The 22228-nt window shown below is 51.9% G+C and overlaps 1 protein-coding gene and 1 long non-coding RNA gene across 2 annotated transcripts; both read right to left on the bottom strand.

Moving 5' to 3' along the window:
* Positions 1-278: 278 nt before the first annotated feature.
* Positions 279-19693, bottom strand: LOC133211343 (multiple epidermal growth factor-like domains protein 6). The gene is made up of 5 exons (XM_061351645.1): positions 19143-19693; positions 17123-17257; positions 13770-13879; positions 7274-7378; positions 279-917 (listed from the first exon to the last, which is right to left on the bottom strand). The coding sequence occupies exons 1-5, from the start codon at positions 19226-19228 to the stop codon at positions 847-849; spliced, it is 507 nt and encodes a 168-aa protein (XP_061207629.1). The 5' UTR covers positions 19229-19693; the 3' UTR covers positions 279-846.
* A 1321-nt stretch (positions 19694-21014) lies between these two features.
* LOC133211270 (uncharacterized) lies at positions 21015-21806 on the bottom strand. Its single transcript, XR_009725167.1, has 3 exons — positions 21712-21806; positions 21492-21633; positions 21015-21258 (listed from the first exon to the last, which is right to left on the bottom strand). It is a non-coding gene; the product is annotated as an uncharacterized LOC133211270 (long non-coding RNA).
* Positions 21807-22228: the final 422 nt, after the last annotated feature.

Below are 22228 nucleotides of genomic sequence, written 5' to 3'. Positions count from 1 at the left end.
GTATCCTCTAATGACATACATCTGGCCTCCATTATCTCAGCATCTGCTGTACTGAAACCCAACCCGCCTCACGAAACACAGTGGTATGCTGAGGAAAGGCACCATATCCACTGGATTCTCTTCAACAGCTTAAGACCCACCCATCCCCTTTATCCACTGCTCACCATTCCATTAAAGCAGCAAAAGGCACCCAGCAGCCTGCCCATCACTCACATTTATTACACAGGGCTGAATTATTTTGGCTCTTTGATCTTCGACGATCAGACCAGGACCACGACTCAGCATGACTGACTTCCATTATCATGGATTCAAAACAACTGCTTTGGACCTCTGGCAATGATCTATCCAGCCTTTAAGCGAGCCCTTAAATCTCTAAAGAAAAAGAATCCCTATTTTAATTGGCAAATATGGGGGTTTCTACTTCTTTGTTGTCACTGCTCATTTGTATTGCTTGCAGCAGAGTCCCACCTCAAATCAGTGCAGTAAGAGTTAAATCACTGCCACCTACAAGACCTCTTTGTGAAGCCTGGATGAAGGCATCCGAGCAAGGCAGATGCACATAGTAGGGTGAAAAACATCCACTGCAAAACTCCCAATGGCCACGGCCTGTGTGCAGCCAGAACTGAGCCAGCCGGCCAGTGACGTGCACAGGGATGTGCGAGGCAAAACTCAACAGCAGTGACAGTGTCCTAAATGCCAGGCTTTTCAGCTTGTGTTCCAGCATAAAGGGAAAAGCAAAGCAACACGATGTTACTTAAGAGAGCAGCTAAAGGCCAGCAGCCCCAGTGTCTAGCCTGTGAGAGATGGTCCATGGAGGAGCATGGAGCTTGGTGGGACTTCTTGGCATCACCATGCGGGGCCGCCTGCTGCTCTGGGGTTGAGTGGAGGGTTTCCAGATTCAACTGAGGGTTTATTAGCTTGGGGAGGCAGAAGACAGACAGTTAATATGCATTCACATACAGCAAACTAGAAACACCTGCTGGCCTTCAAATACACTTCTTGGCTGGTTTATGGAGACAGAGGGTCTAACCCCTCCATATTCCCATTTGAAAGGGGTTACAAAGGCCCCACGAACACTGAATTATGCAAAGACAAGCTGTCTGCACAGCTACATACAGCACGTATCTGCGTGTGCATGCAGAGCCACTTGGCTTTGGTGAAGTGTGAGTCTGGGTGTGCCAGAAGGGTCTGTGTGCTCGTGTATGGCCAGGATGATAAAGAAAATAGGGAAATAGTCACTGCGCTGCAAATCACTTCCATGTTTCCAATGAGGGAGCTGTTAAAATGCAATATATGTTCTTAAACAATAGCTGGTGGTATTAATATACTCTAAGCCACGTATATACTATTATATCCTACTGTTCATAAACCTCCATACTCATATATATGCACAACAGTGTGGATTCCCGTTTTCCAATATGCCATTTTTCACCTGAAGTTTGTAACATATTTCACAGTAAAAAGTGACTGTAACAAATGCCTTTGCTGGCTGTGCCACCCTTAATCTGTCTGGGGGGGATGTCAGTGGGAGATTTCCCTCCCCTCTGTTATCAACCAACTTAGCTGGGTCAAGGCAGCACAGAAAAACAAGCTTATGCCCCAGGAAAAGACCTGCATTGCACAAGAGGAATGCACAAGCACTTGAACTTGGATCAGGGATGTACAGAAAGTGTCCTCCCTTCCTCAGATAACTCTCATTCATTAAACCTCTGGAGCAGGAATCCTCTGAGCACCTTCCTGGAAAGAGGAGCATTGGTAATGACTGGAATCTCAACCTAGGCTTTCTTGAATTATCACACAAGTTCTACAGTAGCGCTGAGACCAAAGGAGAGGAAACAGACTGAAACACAACAAATGAAGCAAGAAATGAAAGGCAAACCTGCGGCTGAGGTGGAGATAAGGACTTTCAGAGGCTGGTTAAAAGATGTTATCACCTGCTAGAGAACACTGCTGTACAAAAACGCTTTGGAGAAGGCAGCACATAATGAGTAAGAAAATATTTTCTCCAACCTTTCCAAACCCAGAAATTGGAAGCACAACATTCCAATGATTTATTACAGACCGTGCTATGTATGCAAGCATGAATTAATCCTGAAAATCCCAGGAAGGTTTTACAGCAGTGCTTATCTTTTCTGCGTTGGCCTCCACTCCTCGTTTCACTCACTAAACCCCCTGTTTGGGTTGGAACCCGTTCCCTTGTGCCTATGGCCAGTGTGGATCCCGCACCGCCAGTTTTCACGAGATCCCCAGGAAACAAGGGAAGATTAGGTTAACAGTTGGACTCGAGGATCTGAAAGGTCTTTTCCAACCTAAACAATTCCATGACTATTACAGGTCCTGAGCATTAAGCTGTCCTGGGTCACTTCTCTTCCATTACACACGACAGCCAAACGCAAAAGGGTGAGTGGCCAAGCACAAGCAGACAGAAGAGGCACATCTCAGCCATGCCTCCAGAAACGGTCCTTCCCTAGACTGCACCAGTCTGTGGTTTGTTATCAGTCTGTCTTTTCGAGGAACCAGCCAGCTGGGTGAGCAGTTAGAAGCTTGGATGGCCCTTGGCTACCAAACCTGGGGGATGATCTCGTCCTCTCCAGTAACGGTCCAAGGATTCAGCATTAATTCAGTCTACTTGGCACTCAGGTATCCAATTCTTCCTATTGCCAATTACACGATGGGATCCCAGTGCTCCTTTGTGAGACTGGAGTATTTTTCATCACTTGGAAAACAGTCTGTTGCCCTATACAAATATCCCCTGTCTCGGCTCCGTGCTCTGTTACTTTCAACCGATAGTTTAGGAGAAGAAAATGCTTAAGGTAGGCTACACAGCTCCCTAAATGCAGAGCTCTTCGGACCCCTGTCAGCTCCGAGAGCTGCTTTGCAAACACAACCCCCTTTTTAATTGGTCACAGGCGGCTGCAGACATTCCCGGAAATCCTTGCAGGGAGATTAGCGCGGAGCCGACATTCTGCCATGGTGCTGGCACTGCAGTAATGAAGGATTTGATCACGGGAGGTGCTGAGGAGTTTCAATCCTCACTAAAGGGAAACAGACCCCATGCGTCACTTTGAAGATGGCATCGAGAACTTCACAGGGCTTGGTCCAAGGTAGGAATCCCTCAGAACAGAGTGGAGATGTGGTCTTCTCTGCATGGCACACCAGAAATCCCCTTCCAAGCTTTTCTTACCCCTGACAGACATTAATGCAGGAGCAGTAAAGATCTACATGGAAATTTCAAACCCATGCAACGTCAGCGAGAGGATTCCTCTCTCATTTGTTTGCCAAAACCTTAGCAAAGAGCTGCAATTCATCTCAAGAACTTAAGCCACACATTTTTCTTCCACTGAACACAATCACCTCTTTTAAATTATAATGAAATCCTTAATTCTTGAGTTCAACCCAAGGAAAGCTTGAAGAGGACAAGTAAGCCATGTTTCAAATCCAGTAAGGCCCTGAAGATTTTAGTCTCTTTTTCACCCACTATCATATTCCTTTAAACAAGCGTGTCAGTAGTATTTTGTATGTGCATACACTACATCACTCATCAGTGATGCTGGACAAAGCTGGACAACTTTAAATGTGAAAGCGTACATCCAGAGGGCTGTTCACTGTACTCCAGTTAACCTCTGGAAACTCAAATCATATGAACTATGAAGTTATTCATAGAGTAACTGCCCTGCATTTACGTCCAGGTTTCTATCCAGAGATCGTGCCAGGAAGCTTGCAAAGAACACTGCGTTGTGCGTTCCGGTCAGGGATCCTGGGCCCCAGGTTTCCCAAAGGATGGAAGTCCAAGGAAACTCATTTCTCAGGTACAACCCCAGCTATTCCTCCAGCTTCAGCACCTTCCCTCTTCCTTTAAAGACTTGCTTCACAAAAGACTTCTTTTTAACTGAATAAGCCCCTGCATACCCTTGGCTTGTTTCCTGTCACCGACTTCTTCAAAGAGTTCAGCGCTACCTGTTTGCCAGCTATTAAATACCTCGTGTTTGGCTGATGGACAAGCAGATAGCGCAGGACGAAGCAGAGCTCTGCACAAGCTGCTCTTGTTCCACTGCCTTCCTGAGCCAAAAAGAGGGAAAATCCCGGCAGGCAGAGCTGCACGGCAGTGCCATGGACTAGCAGAAACCTCTGGGCTCAGGCTCTTCTCCCCTCCACAGCAGAAGGTTAAACCTTTGCATCAGGAGACTGCTTATAAAAGTATCCAGACTTGTTGGCTGTTGGAGAAACGCTCTGCTTAATTTAGCCCTGGCATCGTTAAATGTGTCTTCTCTCCAATAAACTGACACCCGAAGAACCATTGCTGCTATTTCATCCCACAAATGGGCTTTAAATCAGCCTCATGAACTTTAAATCCATGCAAGACCAACACAATATCTCACTAGTGTCATTCTGGAATCAGCACTGGGGTCTCCCTGGTCCAGGGAAGTCACCTGAATCCAGCCAAGCATTGTCACCCATTCACGCTCTCTGGGGGCATCTTTCCAACTTGGAAAGAGGCTCCTGGGACCAAGTCTACAAGGTGTTTTCCCCTTTGCTCCCAAAGACAAAACCTTTCCCATTCCATCTCTGTGTGCTCTGCAGGCCCCTCTTTGGACACCACCTCTAGCCACAAGGCTGCTGCAAACCCTGCTCTCCCCTGCCTCCACCCAAGCAGCCCATGCCCTAACACATTGCAAAGGCTTCAACTGAACAGCTCCAGAGATCAGCAGGAGAAATAGGGTCGTTAGTCAATCAAACAACACGGAGGGCATGTCAAATGCTTGTGTAAATGAGGGCAGTGCTAGGAAAGAAAGAGACAATAATGGTCTCCTGAAGCGGTGACAAAGCCATTTGAGCTGCCCTTGCAAAAGCAGACACTAATCACGGGCCCTGCTTGCTTACAGTTGACCTCTCCTTTGTGCACAGCTAAAGAAGATTTGGGCTGGCCGATCCTTCAAAACGCAGCCGGGCTAATTAGGAAGGGTCCTGTCCCTGCAGCAACATTCCCACAGGGAGCCCCCGAGTCTGAGTGCTGCTGAGAGGATCCACTCCACCAGGAAAGGTTCCATAAGCAAACGCTGAAGCCGAGCAGCTGATTTGCAGCACGAGAGGCAGGCAAATAACAGCAAGCTTTATGCTCCCCATCCCTGCCACGAACGTTCCACCCCCCCGGTGAGTGAGGTCTCGGGCAGCACCGGAGCTGCTCCGCTGCTCGGGAATGCTGAGTTCACCTCAACCGGACCCCGAAGCCTCGGGTGGTCTGAGGATCCCTTGGGAAGGCTTGGAGCAGAGCCCAGGCTCCCAGCACCCCCTCCCTCCCAGCAACCAGCCCTGTGCAGAAAGGTCATTTACATCCAAGCTCAAAGAGGGGAGCTCCTAAAGAGAGCCTCAGCCCAAACCAAACCTCAAACACTCCATTTACAACCCTTTCATCTACCAGACATGGAAGATAACCAAGGAGTTTGGGACAACCCAGCTGCTCCCTCCATTCCGAAACAGTCTCTGCAGTCACTGTAATATTGCTCAGCTCAACCTCCTCTTTTTTACTCCACTATGGCAGGTTGGCAATGCCACACTGGGGGGGAGATAAATCCCAACAGTGACAGCACTTTACTGGATCAAAAAGCCAGAGAGGCAACAGAAAAGGTGTTGAAACCTGGATGGGTAAACAAGAAGTAGTGCAGACCTGCCTGAAAGAGCTCTCATGGCCCTATCAAGAGGTTTGCCTTCACAGTGAGAGGATTTAATGCAGATGGACAGTGCTCAACACTATCACTTCCAGCAGCTAGGGAGCCCAGGAAGGACAACGTCTCCCCCCTGGGAGCCAGACTGATGGGGTTCCGCCTGCTCTCCAGCCAGGGTAAGCACAGGACTGCTGCTGCTCTAGGCTGGCCAGTAAAAATATCCCATGCTGAAAGGTATGATAAGAGCCTGGCCAGAGCAGAGAGCATCCTGCCTTTAAAACAAACACACCCCTATTTCCTCCAGGAAAGAAAAAGTGATACCATTAAGATCAGACACTGAGATTTCTGGAAGATGGATGACACCACAGAATATCACCATGGAGCAACTCCATTCCCTCTGGGTTATTTTCACACTGCTTATTAAACAGCCTGTTTATCAAAGAGCCCCAGTTCAGCCCAGTAAATGCTGCATAACTGTTTTGGGGAGCTGTTTCTCAAGCAGGCATCACCACCTCCAATACCAGGATGGCTTCTTTTAGAGGTGGCAGGTGACAAAAAACCTCCCATCCTTAAAACCCAGCACAAATGCTGGCTGGCACCACAGAAGTTAACCACCCTGAGTCCTTTGAGCAGTGAAGGAGAAGATGGGAATGCAGACAGGTAGGTTTCCTCCAGGAATGTGTTGAAAAAGTATTTACCAAGAAAAAACATTTACAGGAGTCAGTAAGAAATGAAGCGGAAGGGAAGGATGAGTTTGTGGCAGGGATCTTCCCGTATCCTCCATCATCACATTCCCTGTGGCAAGGACTGTGGCTTTTGGAAAATGCTATAACTAATGGAAAGCCTTGCAGGGGTTGGACTACCTGACCTTCGAAGGTCCCTTCCAACCCAAACCACTCTAAGACCTTGCATCTGCCCTCTTACAACACAGTGCCAGGAGGCACAAGTTCCCTGAGCTGCTGAGCTCTGGTGGTGACCTTCCCACCCTGTGTCCTGGTCACTCTGGGGCTGGAGGGTTTTCTCTGACCCTGTGTGCAGCAGAGGGAACCCTTCCAGCTCTCAGGGGCTGTTTGCTATAGACTCTTATGGTACCAAATCAGAACATCTGTGAACCACCAAACACGGGAATCTCAATCACCTCCGGCAGAGCATTTGTATATCACATGAAGGTTAACTAAATAAGGCTTAGCCACCCCCAAATGAAGGCTAACCAGGACATCACTGATCCACCTGTGGCAGCCCATCGCCACGCTCCCCCAGGCCGAGCTTCACTCCGTAGGCCACGACCCCGGGGTTTCTTTGTTTGACCCAACTTTAATCAGCTTCCTTCTTGGATTCCAGCAAATCCCACTGCTGATGGCAGCCAGGAATAAAGGCTATTGTACAGTGTGGGGCTATGCTTCACAGCAAGTCACAATAAGCATTTCCTTTCCAAACATCCAAGCTCCCCAAACGTTACAAACAGTGGCCAAAACCAGGAGAGAGCAGATTATTGGAGTTCTGCAGATAAAACAGCGGCCAGGATAAAAAACACCACTGGGGCATCCCTTGTCTTTATCCTCTCCCCTTCCACCTGAAAATGAAAGGAAGAACACGCAAAGCCTCCTTACCGTACTGACAGCGGGGTCCTTGGAAGCCAGAGGAGCAATGACAGAGCTGCGATGATCCCTCTGCGCAGTTCCCACCGTTGAAACAAACCCCGTAGCCGCAGGCAGCTGCAGAGAGGAGGGATATCAGAATTCCCGAGATCAAGATGGGAAGCGTACATGCTCTAATAAACACCCATTCCCTGATGAAGTTCCCACTTAAAGTTCAAAGTATAGGAGGTAAAATACCTTGGGCAATGTCTAAGGGCTTTTTTTACAGTGCAGCTATGTGAGGATTAGCAGGAAAGCATCAGCAGAGCGGCAGGGCTGTTGATGGAATAACACTTTTCCAGCCAAGAAGTGGGCAAAATAGTCAGAAAATGGCTTGTGCAGAATCATATCAGGTAAGTTATTTAGTTTGAAATGGGATATACCTGTCAGGAATAAGCCCCTGGAAGTTGCTTCCCACCTCTCCACTGAGCTTTCCCAGCGACCCAAAAGCGGCGTCACCTTCCGAAGGGATGAGGGATGAAATAGAGCTAAACTGTAAGGAAGCCTGAGCAGCCACGTTTCTCTGTTCTCACCAAGTGAAGTGTAAAATGTACACAGAGACAGAGAATGCCCAATTAGGCTTCTGAAATCCACCTTTTCAAATCACCCAAATAAAAGCACAAACAAGGATGTGTTTTTCCAGTGAAATGTCTATTTCTCGTAACTCACACAACGCAGCCGAAGGTTTCGATTTCCACTAGAAAATGATCATCTTGGAAGGAGAAACACTGTGAACAAGCAGTGCTGTCATGTGTGCCGTGCTTTGTCAAAGTGTACGGACACAGAACAAGCTCCTATCTTCCTTTTTCTATGGGGAGCATGTGAACATGGTGCAAGAGATCCCACGGTACCGTCCAGCACTTCTCACTGGGAGCTGGTCCAGCAGTTCCCAGTCACCTATCCTGAGGTGCCTGTTCAGCCCAGGCTGCATTGCAGACAGCTCTGGTCCAAGAGCAGCAATGGGGACTGATGGATTACAGCTTAAGCATCCTGGCAAGGAATATGCTGCAACTGCCGACAGCATCACGGTCACCTGCGTGTTATTGGGGCCCTTGTGTCCTATTGATCCAGCTGATGGATCCAGAGAACACAATTATTTGAAGTATCTGAGATTACAAAAGTCAGACCAGGCAATCCAAAACCTGTTGGCCCAGAAACACAGATTGAGGAGGAGAAGCACAGAGCAAGCACTGATGGAGCTGCCAGTTACGGTGACTGAAGATGCTTCTGCCCTGCACAGAGCAACCTGCCAGCAGAGTAAGCCAACCATCAACCTGCAAACACATGCTGCATCCTTAGGAAAGCATCCTCTGCTGAAGCAGAGATGAGATTTGGCTTTAGCTTTAGTGGAAATAATAGGGGGAAAGATGACAGCAAGGTTTGTCTCCTGCTAGGAGAGTCAGGGTTATCCCAGTCCCAAGGCACACACTACTGGGAGCCAAACTCCTCAAACTTTGCACCTTAGATGCATTAGAGCTGAAATACTTGAGCCTCAGCTTTGGCTCCTTCAAGAACCTGATGATTTTTCAAATCCTGCCTCCAAAATAAAAGGATTATTTAGTAATACAAAGGTAGCATTGAAACTCAAACACTCACCCCCCTAAACTAATGAAACAGTGATGAAATGCTGGTTCAGAAACCCACTATCTTCTCATCTAATGTTTTAGTCTCTCCTCATAGCCACATATCCCTGGGGACCGTGGTGATCCCGTCTCAATCCCGTGCTGGGCTGCTGGTACAGAACACTGGAACCTGGGAATCTCTTTCCCAAGCTGAGCCATGCACGTGATGATCCCAAACCCTTCCCTGTGCCTGTCCTCCCACATGGCAAAGCAGAAGGAGCTCTGGGCAGTGACTGTTTCATTGCAACTTCCCATCTCCAGATGTGCACCAGGATCTGCTGGAGCTGCAGCCTCAGGTGTTGCTGGCTGTAGGCTTGCAAGAAGGGCTGCCTTCTGCTTTATGCCTTTTCTTCAGGCCCAAACACCGTTAGACAGAATTGACTCTGCGGCCAAACTTCACAGTGAAGTGATTTGGTTTTCCCTGACTACTTCACCTTGATCCCCTAAGAACCAGGTTTTAGGCAGGGGCCCAGGGAAGCTCAGCCTGTCTCCAGCCCTGTGTGCCAGCATCACTCAGCCCTCTGAAGCAGTTCAGTGAAACCCAAAGCACAACAATGGAAAATATGAGGAGCAATTGCAGCAACACAAACCAGGGATTAGAAGATACGGGTGTTATTCTTGGCTGTGCCCCAGAATTCCTGAATGAGCCGGACAATTCCCTGCTCTGTGTTTCAGGCTGGCACAGCCAGAGTGGAAATCACAACAACCCACTTCCCAGCCCAAGGGTGCCTGGGGGCCTGCGAGTCTCCCTCTCTTGTGTCCTCCAAGCCTTCTGCAAATCAGCTCCTAATTCAGAGCGACAGAATTTAATGGAAAGAAATTTGGGACTAGGGTAATGGCACTGTTGTGGGAAACAGGGAAGACAGGATAAATTATGGAAAGCATCACCGCCTTCTGCTTGAAAGGCCAGACAACACCTTTTGTGAGGAGTTAGCAAGGTGGGGATCTTGGGAAGACAAGAGATTGATTTAAAAGGCAGAGTGATGAGGAAAAGCACTTTTCCTTCGGCGTATGGGCTCCCTGAGGTACAACGTGGCCATCCTCTGCGTGGACAAAGATGGTCTCTTAGGGGAGCACACGGTAGGAGTCCAACCAACACCGAGGTTCAGAAGTTCAGGCAAAGCCTTTCAGCTGACACAACAATGAGCCTCCAGGAGCCAAGAGGTGAGACACAAAGGGAAGCCCTAACAGGGAAATTAAATGTTAACCCAACACGTTTCCTGCCGAGCCTTCCAACCTGTCCCCAGGAACAGGGCTGCTCCCCCAGCACCGGCTCCCAACAGCCCTGCTGCAGGCTCCTTCCCTAAGGAAGCCCAAAGCTAAGCAGAGCCGGCAGGAAGAGCCTCGGCTCAGTGCAGGGCCCTCGGTTCCAGAGCCTTTTAATGGCCCATTTGTGACTACTGAAAGTTTCTCTTTCAATGAGGCATTAAAATGCAGCTGCTTTCAGGGATGCGCGGAGGGGGTTTCATTGTCTCTCATCCTCCACGTCCCCACCAAAGGAGCATTAACTCTCTTTCTTTACCCAGGGCCAGGCTCTACCCTTGCCTGAGCTACAAATCAGAGCAGAGCCTGATCTGAACAAAAGACAACCGGGAACGGTGACTGAAGCCTTAGACCAGCAGCTCAAACCAAGCTTCTCCAGCAGCTACATGGAGGCACCAAAAGAGCAAACTACGCTGCTCCAGAAGCAGCTATCCAGCCACACAATGGCCAAGGTGCTTCTTGGCCAGGCTGGGCTCACTTAGGCTGCCCCGTTTCCTTCAGCCTGCTCATCAGAACTGGGCTTGGGTGTTCCCACCCACCTCTGCAGACACACTGAAAGGAGAGGCCACAAGGATTGCCAGACATGCAGGCCCCTCATCCTAATCAGCAAGGGCTTTAACTGCATTATTGAACCCATGTGGAATTTAAGTAGCATCTCAGAGGCCACTTGAAACTGAGAAGCTTACTCTGGAAGTCAATCTATCAGTAATCAAGCAGGGAAAGAACCTGATGCCATGCTAAAAATGCAGAGGGTGTCTTGGCTTCTGACCTTTTTCATTCCCAAAAGGACCGAGAGGATGAATGCTCCAGGACAGAAGGCAATGGAAGTGCAATAAGCCCTCACGCTCCTACAGAAGGCTCAGCTGGCCTTGGCCAGCTACACACAAGTCTACAGTGGTGAAAATTGCCCCTAAGAACACATGAGATGAGTTGATTTCTAAGTATTTTAAAGGGAAAGTGATGAAGAGGCCACAGTTTGGGGTGAGGAGAGCGCTGCAGTGATGGGATGCCAGCCTCCGAGGGAAGGCAAGATAAGATGTCCTTACTGGAGCGATTCCATCGTGTGGCCTCCGACAGCTCTAATTAAACTGTCAGCAGCAGCAGCCTTCCCCACCTTTGTACTCCTGGAACACGATCAATGATCTCTGGAGACAGATAGGAAGGGCCACAAATCCTGCTGACATATTTTGGCACGGCTTCGCTGCGTTCAGCACAGCTACACCAGTGATCACAGGCTGCCTGGCGGCTGCTGTGTGCAGAGTAGAAAACCCTCTAACACACATCATGCCCTGGGCCGTGTCCCTGCCTCAGCACTACACTAATACTTGGTGACTCATTTCCCCAGCCAGTCCTTCCTACACCTTCTTCTGGCCCAGGAGAACAAGCTGGTCAAGGCCACAGCAGGAAAAGCCATCACACCCCTGCAACCCGAAAGCTGGGAGCTCCTCGGGATGGGGGTTCAGTTATGCAGAAACCAGAAGCATTCCTTAGGAGAGTCTGAAGATCGGGATAGAAACTCCTGCATGGGCACCAGCCAGCAGAGCCATCCCATCTGCTCGGTCCAGGCTGTGGGATGCTCCTCCAGCTACGCTAGAGCAGCGCTGTCACGCTGTGCCATGGCACGGGATGCATCCGTGTCCTTCCTCCTGAAACACCATTTAACTGATCACATCACCCACATTCTCACTTTGAAGTATAAGGCTGAAAGGGTGGAAGCAAGGGAAAAGCCAGGACTTTGCAACCTGGCCTTCAGCTTACTCTGCAGCTGCAAAACATCCACTAGTTTGCCTGCTCTTGGGAGTAATACACAGCAGTGTAAACAAGACCCATTTAAAAGAGAGCAGCAGGAACTACCGACAGAGGCACGACAAGAAAATGAACACCAGCAGCACATCAGCACTAGTGTGACATTAACTGGGAGACTCAAAGAGCTGCACCTCCCTCTTGTCTATTCTTCCTCTTTCTGTTCTGACCCTGCAGCGAGCAGCCTGTGGAGACCATTGTCCAGCTTCCGCGTGCTGGTCCCAGTGATGAGGATGATGAGTTAAGAGCGTGCCCTGAGCAGCTTCATTTCCTTTTCCCTGCTTCCTTCCTGGATGGAATTACTCACTTCCTCAGCAGGAAAAGCCATCACAGCCCGCACTGGTCTGAGTTCATCTGAGGTGGTTATCCATGCGCTGACAGCGGGTTATTGGGCACCCATGGAGCTTCCTCCAGCACAGTGGGGTTGCTCTCCTGTGCTGCAGGCTTTTGAATAGGAAGAATAAAGATTGGCTGCTAGACACACCTTTTTCTTCTTGCCTTTCAAACCTTTGCTTCAAGCATCACAGCACACGGAAGGCATACGCAGCTTCTCTATGGAACAAAAGGTGACTACCCGTGGGAGACATTTTCCTACATTGTGGGTCAATTACAACCTAAATCACCTTTACAATGGAGCTGGCCACAGCAGCTTTCATCCCCTTGCTGGCAAGGCAGGTTGGATCCCAAACCCTTTGTTGGTTTGCCTGCCTATTACTTAAAAAGAAGCTGCTTTTCTATAGTGCAGGCAGGAGCACACCTCCAATAGTGTAATTGAGAAAGGATCAGAGCTCTAGTATGCAGCCAGGCAGAGAATTAATAACACAGCGCAGGGAGCCTGGGTGATTCTGCCTTGATGGTGACATTTATTCCTACACACATGCTCAGATAAGCCTTTGTTTGAGTCAAGAGAAGATTTTACTTTGCTCTCCACACCTGAGAAGAAAAGACCAGAATTTCCCCAGCAGGATGTGGCTGATGGGATGCCTCAACATCCCTTGCTGGGTCCCACAAGGACCAAATGCTCACCCTTTGGCTATGGAGGGAGCAGGTGATGGAGAGGACAAGGTGGGTCTCGAGTTCAGCGAGTATTCAAGTAACAGTTATAGCACCCAACACCCCTCCCTTTCCAAAGTAGCTGAGGAGCCTCATCCCAGTCAGTTAAGAGATGAATCCCCCTCTCACCCATGGTTTGGAGTGGGAATGACCAGGGACCAGGCTCCAGTGAGGAACCAATCCTTTGGGAGTGGAGCACCGAAGCCAAATTCCCCAGCAATTGGCCAAAGGCTGCCTTTTCCAAGGAAGCATCTCTAATGAATGCTGAGTAAAACCAACCAGCCGGCACATCATCCGTCACCGGCACGTTCAATCACACAGACAGCAATTACTGGCTTTTATAATGACAAGCCCACTCAGGGCTTGGAGTAGAGCTTTCCAGAGCTTCTGCCAATGGCACTACTTGAAGCACCAGTTTGGGCCTGATTTTATGCATTTAGTAGCGTTTGGCAATGGGAGGAATGAATGTGACTGAAAACCCTTCCGTGCTGCAATGAGGAAATGGGAAAACCAGGAAGCAACACACAGCACTTCCTGGGAAGCCAGAGAAAACCCCCCTGATGCACAGGTGAAAGGAATACAAACAACAAACCGCCCACCCCAGCTCTTTTTAAACCCTTTTTTATACCATTTACTGCAGGGATAGGGCTTGGACTGAGCATCCTCAGCCAAAACCCAACCCTGCCAGCAGCAGATGGAGACTCGCACCCGAGGAGCACCATACTCACGGTAGAGGCAGCCGGCATCGCCTCCAAGCTGGGACCACCCTGGACAGCACTTGTACGTGGTCTGGTACGTCACCTTGTAGACCTGCCTGTAGCCCGTGTAATAGCCAGTTCTGAAAGACAACAAAGCCAGATTCCACCCGGCCAACGTGAATTCCTGCGGAACACGGGAACGGGAAGGCTGTAACTCTACCTGCGGGTGCACACAGAGGCAGGAATTAGGTTTTCAAATGTGCTGACATTTTTGTTCCACCTGGTCTAGCAACAACTGCTGATGCCAAGGAAACACTTATTAATGTGCTCCAATTGGGAAGAGGAGAGATGAGCGGCCAGGTCCTATAACACCCCTGACTCTTCTCCTTTGCTAAGCGGTTTCACAGCTCCGAGCTCCTCTCAAGCTACTCATTCGTAAAGGAAATGTAAATGTTAAGGTAGTTCAGTCCGTTCTGGTGAGCACAAGGGGGTGTCTGAGCTAAAAAAGCATCAGAATCCTGATGGAGATATGAAAGACTATGAGGGTGCTGAGGAGCTGGCACAGGGCGCCCAGAGAAGCTGTGGCTGCCCCATCCCTGGCAGTGCTCAAGGCCAGGTTGGACACAGGGGCTTGGAGCAAGCTGCTCCAGTGGAAGGGGTTGGGGCTGGAGGAGCTGTAAGGTCCCTTCGACCCAAACCATTCCATGATTCCATGACTCAAAGCTCATCACTTAGTTGTGTTTTCCACAGCCAGGCTCGGCAGAGCCAGGACACTGCGCTCCACTGGGGGCTGGAGGTCCCTTTAACAACTCCTTCCAGTGACTTCCAGGGTGGGATTTGGGGCAGGGAAGCAGGGATTGATCTGAAGCACAAATAAACAGACGCGACCCTTTCCCCTCCCCGGAAATTCGCTGTTTTGTGTCTGGGAAACCTGAAACAGGGACCACGTTTGAAGCTGATTCTCAAAAAGCTCCTTTGGCACAACATGAAACCGAGTGCACCAAAGCGAAGCGGACAAACAACAACAGCTCTTGGGTGCCGCAGATGTGTTGTACGTGTCCACTGGAAGCATTTACCCCAGCTCAGTCTGGCTCTTTGGGTTTGCCTGGATGCTTGCACAAACCCCCCCCACTAAATCACAGCGAACCATCAATCCCCATGCAGCAGCCCTGTGGCTGCTCTCCTGTGCCAACCAGCACATGGAAGCACAGCTGACAAACAGGAGCAGATACCGATGCTTCCCTGGACGAGCTGTTAACTAATTCAGAAGGAAATAGTTGTGTCCCAGAAGCAGCTGAGAAAGCAATTTGCAGTCCCTCAGGCACCAGAGCAACCAGCAATTGGGCCTGGGTCCATCTGGACTCACATGGGACTCTGAGTGATCTCCCAGCCCAGCCCATTATGGCAAACACAGCATCCTGGGAAGCAGGAATGGACACAGTGGATGCCACAGGGTGAAAAACACCATTCTATCCATGCATGGCAGTGAGCAGCCTGTTCCATAGCCCTGTGTAAGGTCAGAAATGAGGAGGAAAAGGTACCGCAAGAATGCAGCTCAGCTCAGGGCTCCCTTCTGCTCCCTCACACCCTCATCTCCATGAGCATTTGGACACTTTACATCCTTAACTCTGCCCAAGTGGGTTCTCGAGGAGATGCAAATACTTTGCCAGGCTCAGCTGCCTGCAGGTATCCGGATGCTGCAGACTGGAGAGAACTGCAGAGGTTCTTTATCTTCAGTGGTTCCGTTTTCCTTTGTGCTTTAAGGAGTCCCTGGCACAGAAAACACTGAACAAGCCAGAACTAATGGAACCCAGGCTTGAAAATCCTGCTGCTGGGAAACCGGCATCCAGCCCCTCCGGGGCAGTGCTGCTGCTCCTCCAAGTTCCATTACTTCAGGGGGAGCAAAGCTACCTCCTGTCATTACCTAATTCAGGAAGACTGCACAATCAGTAGCAAACCCATCACATTCCCAGGAATAGCGGGATGTGCAGCCCAGGGGATGCTCTGTTCAGCTGCCGAGGAGCAGACAGGCAGGGCCCACATCCTGGGATGGTGCAGAGCAAGGTCTGTGCTCACTTTTAGGTAGCATTGCAATCCCATACATGCAAGTCCTCTAAAAGCAAATGCTTCTGGTTGCAGAATGCACAAACTCAATAGAAAACCACCTCCTGTCCCCAGTTCACCCCCTACACTGCACTTACAGGCACAGCGATGGGGCTATGGCAGAGTCCGCAGCACTCTGAGCATGCCCATGGATTTTAGGACACTAAATACACATAGGACACATAGCTCTAACACCTATGGATATGGCACATCAGCAACTGGTGCTGCTCCTTGCCAAGCAGCCAAGTTGGGCAGCGGCACCGAATGATATGCCAGGAAGGGAAGAGCAGATGCTGGATTTTCCTGGCTGCATCCATGTCCTCAAAGGCACCAGGAGCAGTTCCAGGCCAGCCCCGTGTGTGTCAGATCCTGAAGCTGTTAATGTGCTTCCTGCTCCCGGTGCTGCCAGAGCCGGGTCCAGCTGGAGCAGCTCCAGAGGGAGCATCCCTGGGAATGCTGAACCCGTGCTCTGCTGCCCTCGGCCGCTCAGCACAAGGGAGCTTGGCAGGAGAGCTTCCACCTATTGGGATAAGTTCAGAGGGAGGGGATATGGGACAAAGCCCTGCCTGGGGGAAGTCCTGCTCATAGTCCTTTCTATTCTAAATGCTTTTGGAATTCCTTGTGTGAAATCCCCCGTAGCACCTCCAGGCTTCACCTCTGTATTCCCACCAGGAACACAGGTTTAGCACTAGGCTGTTCTGATCTCTATAATGAAGCACAACAGAGGTTTTTCACTTCAGTCCCTTGACTTACAGCCTCAAAACCAGACATGAAAGGACCAAAGGGGCATCTGGCTCTGAAGAGTTCCCAGCCTTTGAAGCAGGAGCAGACAGGGCACCTCCCATTTCAAAGTCCCCTCTTTAAACACAGCCAAAAGAGGGACTCTGTTTGCTCCTCTGGAACCACCACACAGATATCATCACCACAGTAATTACCGGCAATTACAGGTTAGGAGGAATTCCTCAGGCCAAGACTTTAAAGCTGTCTCTAGTCCAAGATGCTGCTTTGAAACTACTACTGCAGTGAGTACTTTGGGAAGGCTTGTAACCGGCTGCTGAGGCCGGAGGGGCAGGTGGAGCAAGGAGAAGATGGGGCACAGCAGTGTGCCCACTGCGGAGGTGACAGGTCCATTATTTGTCCATTATTCACAGTGCTGCCCACGCTCACAGCCCCTCCTGCTTGCTACGACTCCTCTGAGGGTACCACACAGTTACCGGGGCTGGTCCCCCCCAGGCACACCATGGGCTCCCCCCAACCCACACCGGGGCAAGAGCACTCACCTGCGCTCGTAGCCGGCGCATCGCCGCCGTGCGCCACACTCCTGCTTCCACACCTGGACGCTGCGGGTGAAGGCCTGGACACGCGGCTGCCGCTGCCCCACGATGAGCAGCTCCGGCTCCGCGCAGACGTTTGGCCTGGACAGGGAAGCAATGGTGAGGGGGCCGCTTCCCGAGGGCCAGGCTGTGCCACGCACGGGAGCCGCCTCCTCGTCGCATTGAGTCAGTGCAGGGACAGGGAACCTGCCAGGGCAAGCGGCTGCCAAATGCAGCCCATGCACCCCCCAAGGCACTGCGGTGCGATGCGCTGCTGAGCAGGCTGCGCTACCAGTGAAGCACACAGAGCAAAACCAGCACCTCAGTCTCTCAGGAGCATGTCTTTAGGCTTCAATGAATCAATAAAACACCACAGAACCACACAGCGAACATCACAAACCCGTCCTTACAGATGGAAAATGTCCATTCCATGCACTCTGGGTTAATGAAGAATGCATGTGCGCTCTTTGCACCTAGGGGACTGGTTTCCTGACTGTTTTCAATGCAAACACCAACGACATCTGCATCTCCTGACGGGTTGGAAAACAAATTATCCTGCCACTAGAAATGAGATATTGTTTTGTTAATAGTGCTTCAGATTAGAATTCAGTCCGCTTAGATGCTTTCTCACTCATTCAGAGCTAAGGGCTGTAAAACTAATGCCATTAAGTAAGTGAACTGAGGGAGTTCAGGAAGAGAATGAAGGAAGCACCACTTGCATTTTATTTCTTTCTAAACCTAATGCTCTTTCACCATGATTTTAACTAAGAGGAGGGAAACGTTTGTCTCTGACTCTGTAAATTACGAGCCATTCATTACTCGGGATCATTCTTGTTGCTTCCAATCCTTTCACACAAATACTCCTATAGGAGAGGTTTCACTCAATGCCCTGGATGCATCCAGCACATGGGGCTGCTGCAGGGCATTCGCTGCCTCTGGCAGTGCCTGTGGGATGAGAGCACATCTCCTACTCCCCAGCACTGCTCCCCTCATCCCCATGCGTGGCCACGGCTCCACACACATCACTTGAGCAGCACAAGGGCTGCAGTGAGGCTGTTTCATGCCCCCAGTGTCTCCACACAGGGATTGCTGTGAGCTGATGCTGGGGGGGCCTCACCTCCGAGCGTCCGCGCATCCTAAACCAGGGCTGGAAGGATCCCATGGGCCCGTCTGGCAGCAAAACCCTGCGGGGGTCATTTATTACAGAGAAGAAAGGGTCCTGTGTGCCCCAGAGAGTGGCTGTGTGTGCAGCGGTGCCCTGTGGGAAGGGACAGCACTTCCCAGGCGCTGCTGCTTTCTTTTCTCCAGTGCCTTGGCACGCATCCCTAGGGGCTCATCCAAGAAGTTCCTAAAAGGAGCTGTCGAGGCAGGAGCACAAAGGGAGAGAAAGCATCTTCCTGTGGGACCTTTATCTGCTGAAAAGGGGCCCTTATCAACCAGCAAGTCAAAGCCATCCGGAGAGCAGCTTGGAGCTGGCACACGGCGCGATGCCGCTTCATTACCCAAGGGATTAGGGCAGCCCCCCCTGCACGGGGAGATCCCCTTCTTGCAGGGGAGCAGACCCACAAGGGAGCTTTCCAAGAAGCCAAAGGAGTAGCACCCAACGGTGACTGTAACGGGTAACTGAACGGAATGGGCTGCGTGCTGCTGCCGACAGCGAAAGGGGGAAGGACCATGCGTGAGGTGCCATAAACCCAGCAGGCCTGGGAGGAAAGGTCACAGCATTCCCACTACAGTCACCTCCTGCACTCACACAATAGGCACCGTGGCTGCAAAGAGCGTTACAGCAAGCAAAGACTCTGGATTCTCAATGTCTCTTCCCCATTCTGTCCATCTGCCAGCAGAGAAAGCAGCACAGGACCCCCCTCCCCTCACTCTCCTGCTCTTTCCTTCCCCCTTAGGCTGAAAGTACCACATTTAGCTTCTGCTTTACACTTCCCTGCCCTACAACCTCCCTCCCCTCAAGGATGCTCTTATTGCTACTTACATATGGGGCTGGAGCTTGCTCCCAGAAGCAAGAGAGGACACTCGCAGGGCCAGGATGAATGCCAGTGCTGCTGCATGAGACCCCATTGCACCCACAGTGCTTCCAATGCCTGGAAAACCTCGGAGCCCTCTCTCCTGCTCCTCACAGGACACTCCTGCTCCCAGCTCGCTGGTGTACTCCTCTTCTAAAGGGAATGCTATAGGAGCACACGGGAATTCTCGCACAGGGAGCTCAGGTTCATCATTCCTGGATGCTTGCTCCTGCACCGTTCAGCTCAGCAAGTTTCCTGGGTCCATGGGAAGTGATCACAGCGCAGGCTGTCACCGGGCTGTCCCCCAGACCAGACCTGGCTTCCTTCCGATGCTCATCTGCTCGCAGTGAAGGGCACAGGAGTGACTTCTCCTTCTGGCATTTGCTTCCTGACAGAGCCCAAAGAGCCGGGGGCTCACAGGACCCGGGTTCCATCCAGCAGCGAAGCCTCCTGTGGGTCTGGAGCCGGTTTGGAGCCGTGATCCTCTTCACAAGGCAACGTCAAAGTCAGCACCCGGGAAGGGAAAAGCCTCTCCTGGGCACGGAGCACTCCAGCTCCCGGAGCAGGCAGAGCTCCTTTATCCCATCTGCATCCATGGAGCCATCCCCTGCTGCTCCGCAGCTCCCACCTTCCTCTGGAGCCGGGATGGAGCCCCGCACGCACTGAGAGCAGCTTCCCAAGGCAGTAACTGAACTTCCCTCCTGCCCTTCCCAGGGCCGGCTCTGCTCCCTCACATGCTCTCTTGTTTCTCCTCTTGCTGACAGCCACAAATCCCTCCCACCGGAGAGGAGGGGGAGACCCTGCGGAGCAGTAGCAGCCTCATTCGGGCTGCTTTCTCCAAGGCAGCTCTTTTGCACTACCCGAGGCCAACGCCGCGCACACCCCCCAACCCTTGTCCAGCAGCTCCAAGAATACCCCGCAGAGCTTGAATCTCCTCCTCTGTGCTCCAGCAGTAACAGAAAGGACCAGTTCCCAAGGAATAAAGGCCATAAACGAGCCAAGGACACATCCGACCTGTGCTCGGTGCTGTTAACAGCCAGCTCTTGGGGTGGTGGGGAACACACCAGGCAAAGAGGGACTTGGGGAACAAGGTGAGATTCCTGCCTGCCTTTCCCCAGCAAACTCCCTGCTCCATAAGGAAACAGCACGAGCAGAGGCACTGGTAAGGATGTTGCTGGAGCTGGGAGACAGCCCACTGGCCCCTGTGAAATAGAGAACAGGAGGAGAAGTGCCAAGCCCAACACTGAGCTGGTTCACTGCAGTTTCCTCTTGCAAAGAACTGCCATGAGCATCAGTTGTCAGGCCTGGCAGAGGGCTCCTGCCATCCTTCCTTCCTTCCTTCCTGCATGGAGGGATGGATGGCGATGGATGGGGATGGATGGGGATGGATGGGGATGGATGGGGATGGATGGGTGCGTGGCAGCTGGGACAGCAGGATGGGGAAGAGCAGGGCAGAGCAGGGGTGCTGCACTACAACTCTCCCACCTCAAGAGCATGCAGCACCCTCTCCCCAGGGTGAGGAGGAATCAGTGCAGCTGCAGGCCTGATCTATGGCACATACAGACCCTGCGAGAGCAGGAAGGGAAGGTCTGGGTCATTGCAGTGCCCACACCACACATTTTGCCACCATTCCATCAGGACTTAATGCCACCAAGGAGCTGGGCCCAAGAGCTGGCAGCTCACAGAAGGAAGCAGGCAGCTCCTTTTTGCACCCCAACCCTTCCCAAGTCACAGGACTTGCACAGATCCCCCGGGTCGGAGCAGAGCGTGGGTAAGAGGGGCTGATGCTTCCACTTAAAGTGAAGTATCTGCCAAGCAGAGCAGATGGGAAGACAACACCGTTCATTCTTCCTAGAGAAGAAAGGCAGCTCCATCAAGATGTTTTATAACGATGGGAGAGCTCCAGGGCACAATAAATTCAGGCCTCCGCCTTCCTGTCCGGACGTTGAACGTCAGGACTCCTCTTACAGCAGGGAATGCCAGGACTGCTCCCAGGGACTCTTCCAGCCCTTACTTCTGCTACCCAAGAGGTTTCTTTGCACTCGGCCGTCCTCGCTCTGGGTCCGACCTTGCTGAATGCGGTACCTGGAAGTGCAAGAGGTGAAAGCTCAGGGCCCTGCAAGGGGCAGGGCACAGACCCTGACCAGATGCCCACCGGCACGAGGGGTCAGAGCCGTTTGTGCTCCTTGTGCTCGGAGGGAGCAAGCACGGAACAGGCAGAGCCTGGAGTGTGGCTCCCTCTCCAGGACACAGCCGGGGATGCGGATCCAGCCCCTCCTCAGCTCCCACGCTGGGCCTCAGGCAGGGCACAACTTAACCAGGCGGGTCCGGGCTGGTCTGGCTGCAAGGGGCAGTGGCGTGGTCACCCCCCGGGCTGTGGCCATCCCTCGGCCACCACCATCCATCCCCTGGGCCAGGACCGTCCATCCCCTGGGCTGCCTGCAGGGAGAAGAGGACGCTCTGATGCAAGAGCTGCGCTTTGCAGCGTTCAAGGCTTCCCAGCATTAAATCCAACCCTGTAACGCTTTTATAAGTCACCTTAAAGAAAGCCGCGATGCTCCCCATGTAAACAGGCTCGTGTGAGCACGGGCTGCAGCGAGCCCAACAGAGACCTCCTGTAGCACGCGTGAAAGATGGGTATCTGCGACCCCAGTGTCAGCGAAGTCAATTTCGCGCGTTCCCAACGGGGTACCACTTCTCAGCGCTGCGGAGGGCGGCACCCTCCGCCTCCGGGTCAAGCAGCCCTGGGAAGCGCTCAGACAGAGCACGAAGAGGGCCAGCACGTTCAGGAACGCCGGGCACCGCAGGACAAAGGCCAGCGCGGCCTCCATCCCCCGCGCTCTGAGCTGCAGGATGCGGTGGGGGATGCGGTGGGGGCCGCGGGGTTCCGCAGGGTCCCGCCGCCCTCCTGCGCTCCCCCCCCGGAGTTACCGCGGGACTCGGTGCTCCCAGCCCCGGTTCCCTCCGGCAGCGGAGCCGCTTCCCGCGCCGCTCACGCGTGCCCTTTGCGTTCCCCGGTCCCGCCCCCGGCGCGGGGCGGGCTCGGGGGGGGTCC

This window comes from Neopsephotus bourkii, unplaced genomic scaffold (genome assembly GCF_033783945.1).
Source record: "Neopsephotus bourkii isolate Nb327-2 ecotype Australia unplaced genomic scaffold, CSIRO-AGI_Nbou_v1 NB_593, whole genome shotgun sequence".
NCBI lineage: Eukaryota > Metazoa > Chordata > Aves > Psittaciformes > Psittacidae > Neopsephotus > Neopsephotus bourkii.
The sequence above is the reverse complement of the archived record's forward strand: the minus strand, read 5'-3'. Positions and strand labels throughout refer to the sequence as shown.

Excerpts from the sequence above, each read along its gene's own strand:
- LOC133211343 (XM_061351645.1), bottom strand. The coding sequence starts at position 19,228 with ATGGGGTCTCATGCAGCAGCACTGGCATTCATCCTGGCCCTGCGAGTG. Across the intron at positions 13,880-17,122 it reads TGCGCCGGCTACGAGCGCAG|AACTGGCTATTACACGGGCT; the intron begins GTGAGTGCTCTT and ends GTTGTCTTTCAG. Across the intron at positions 7,379-13,769 it reads CGATGCCGGCTGCCTCTACC|CTGCCTGCGGCTACGGGGTT; the intron begins GTGAGTATGGTG and ends TCCTCTCTGCAG.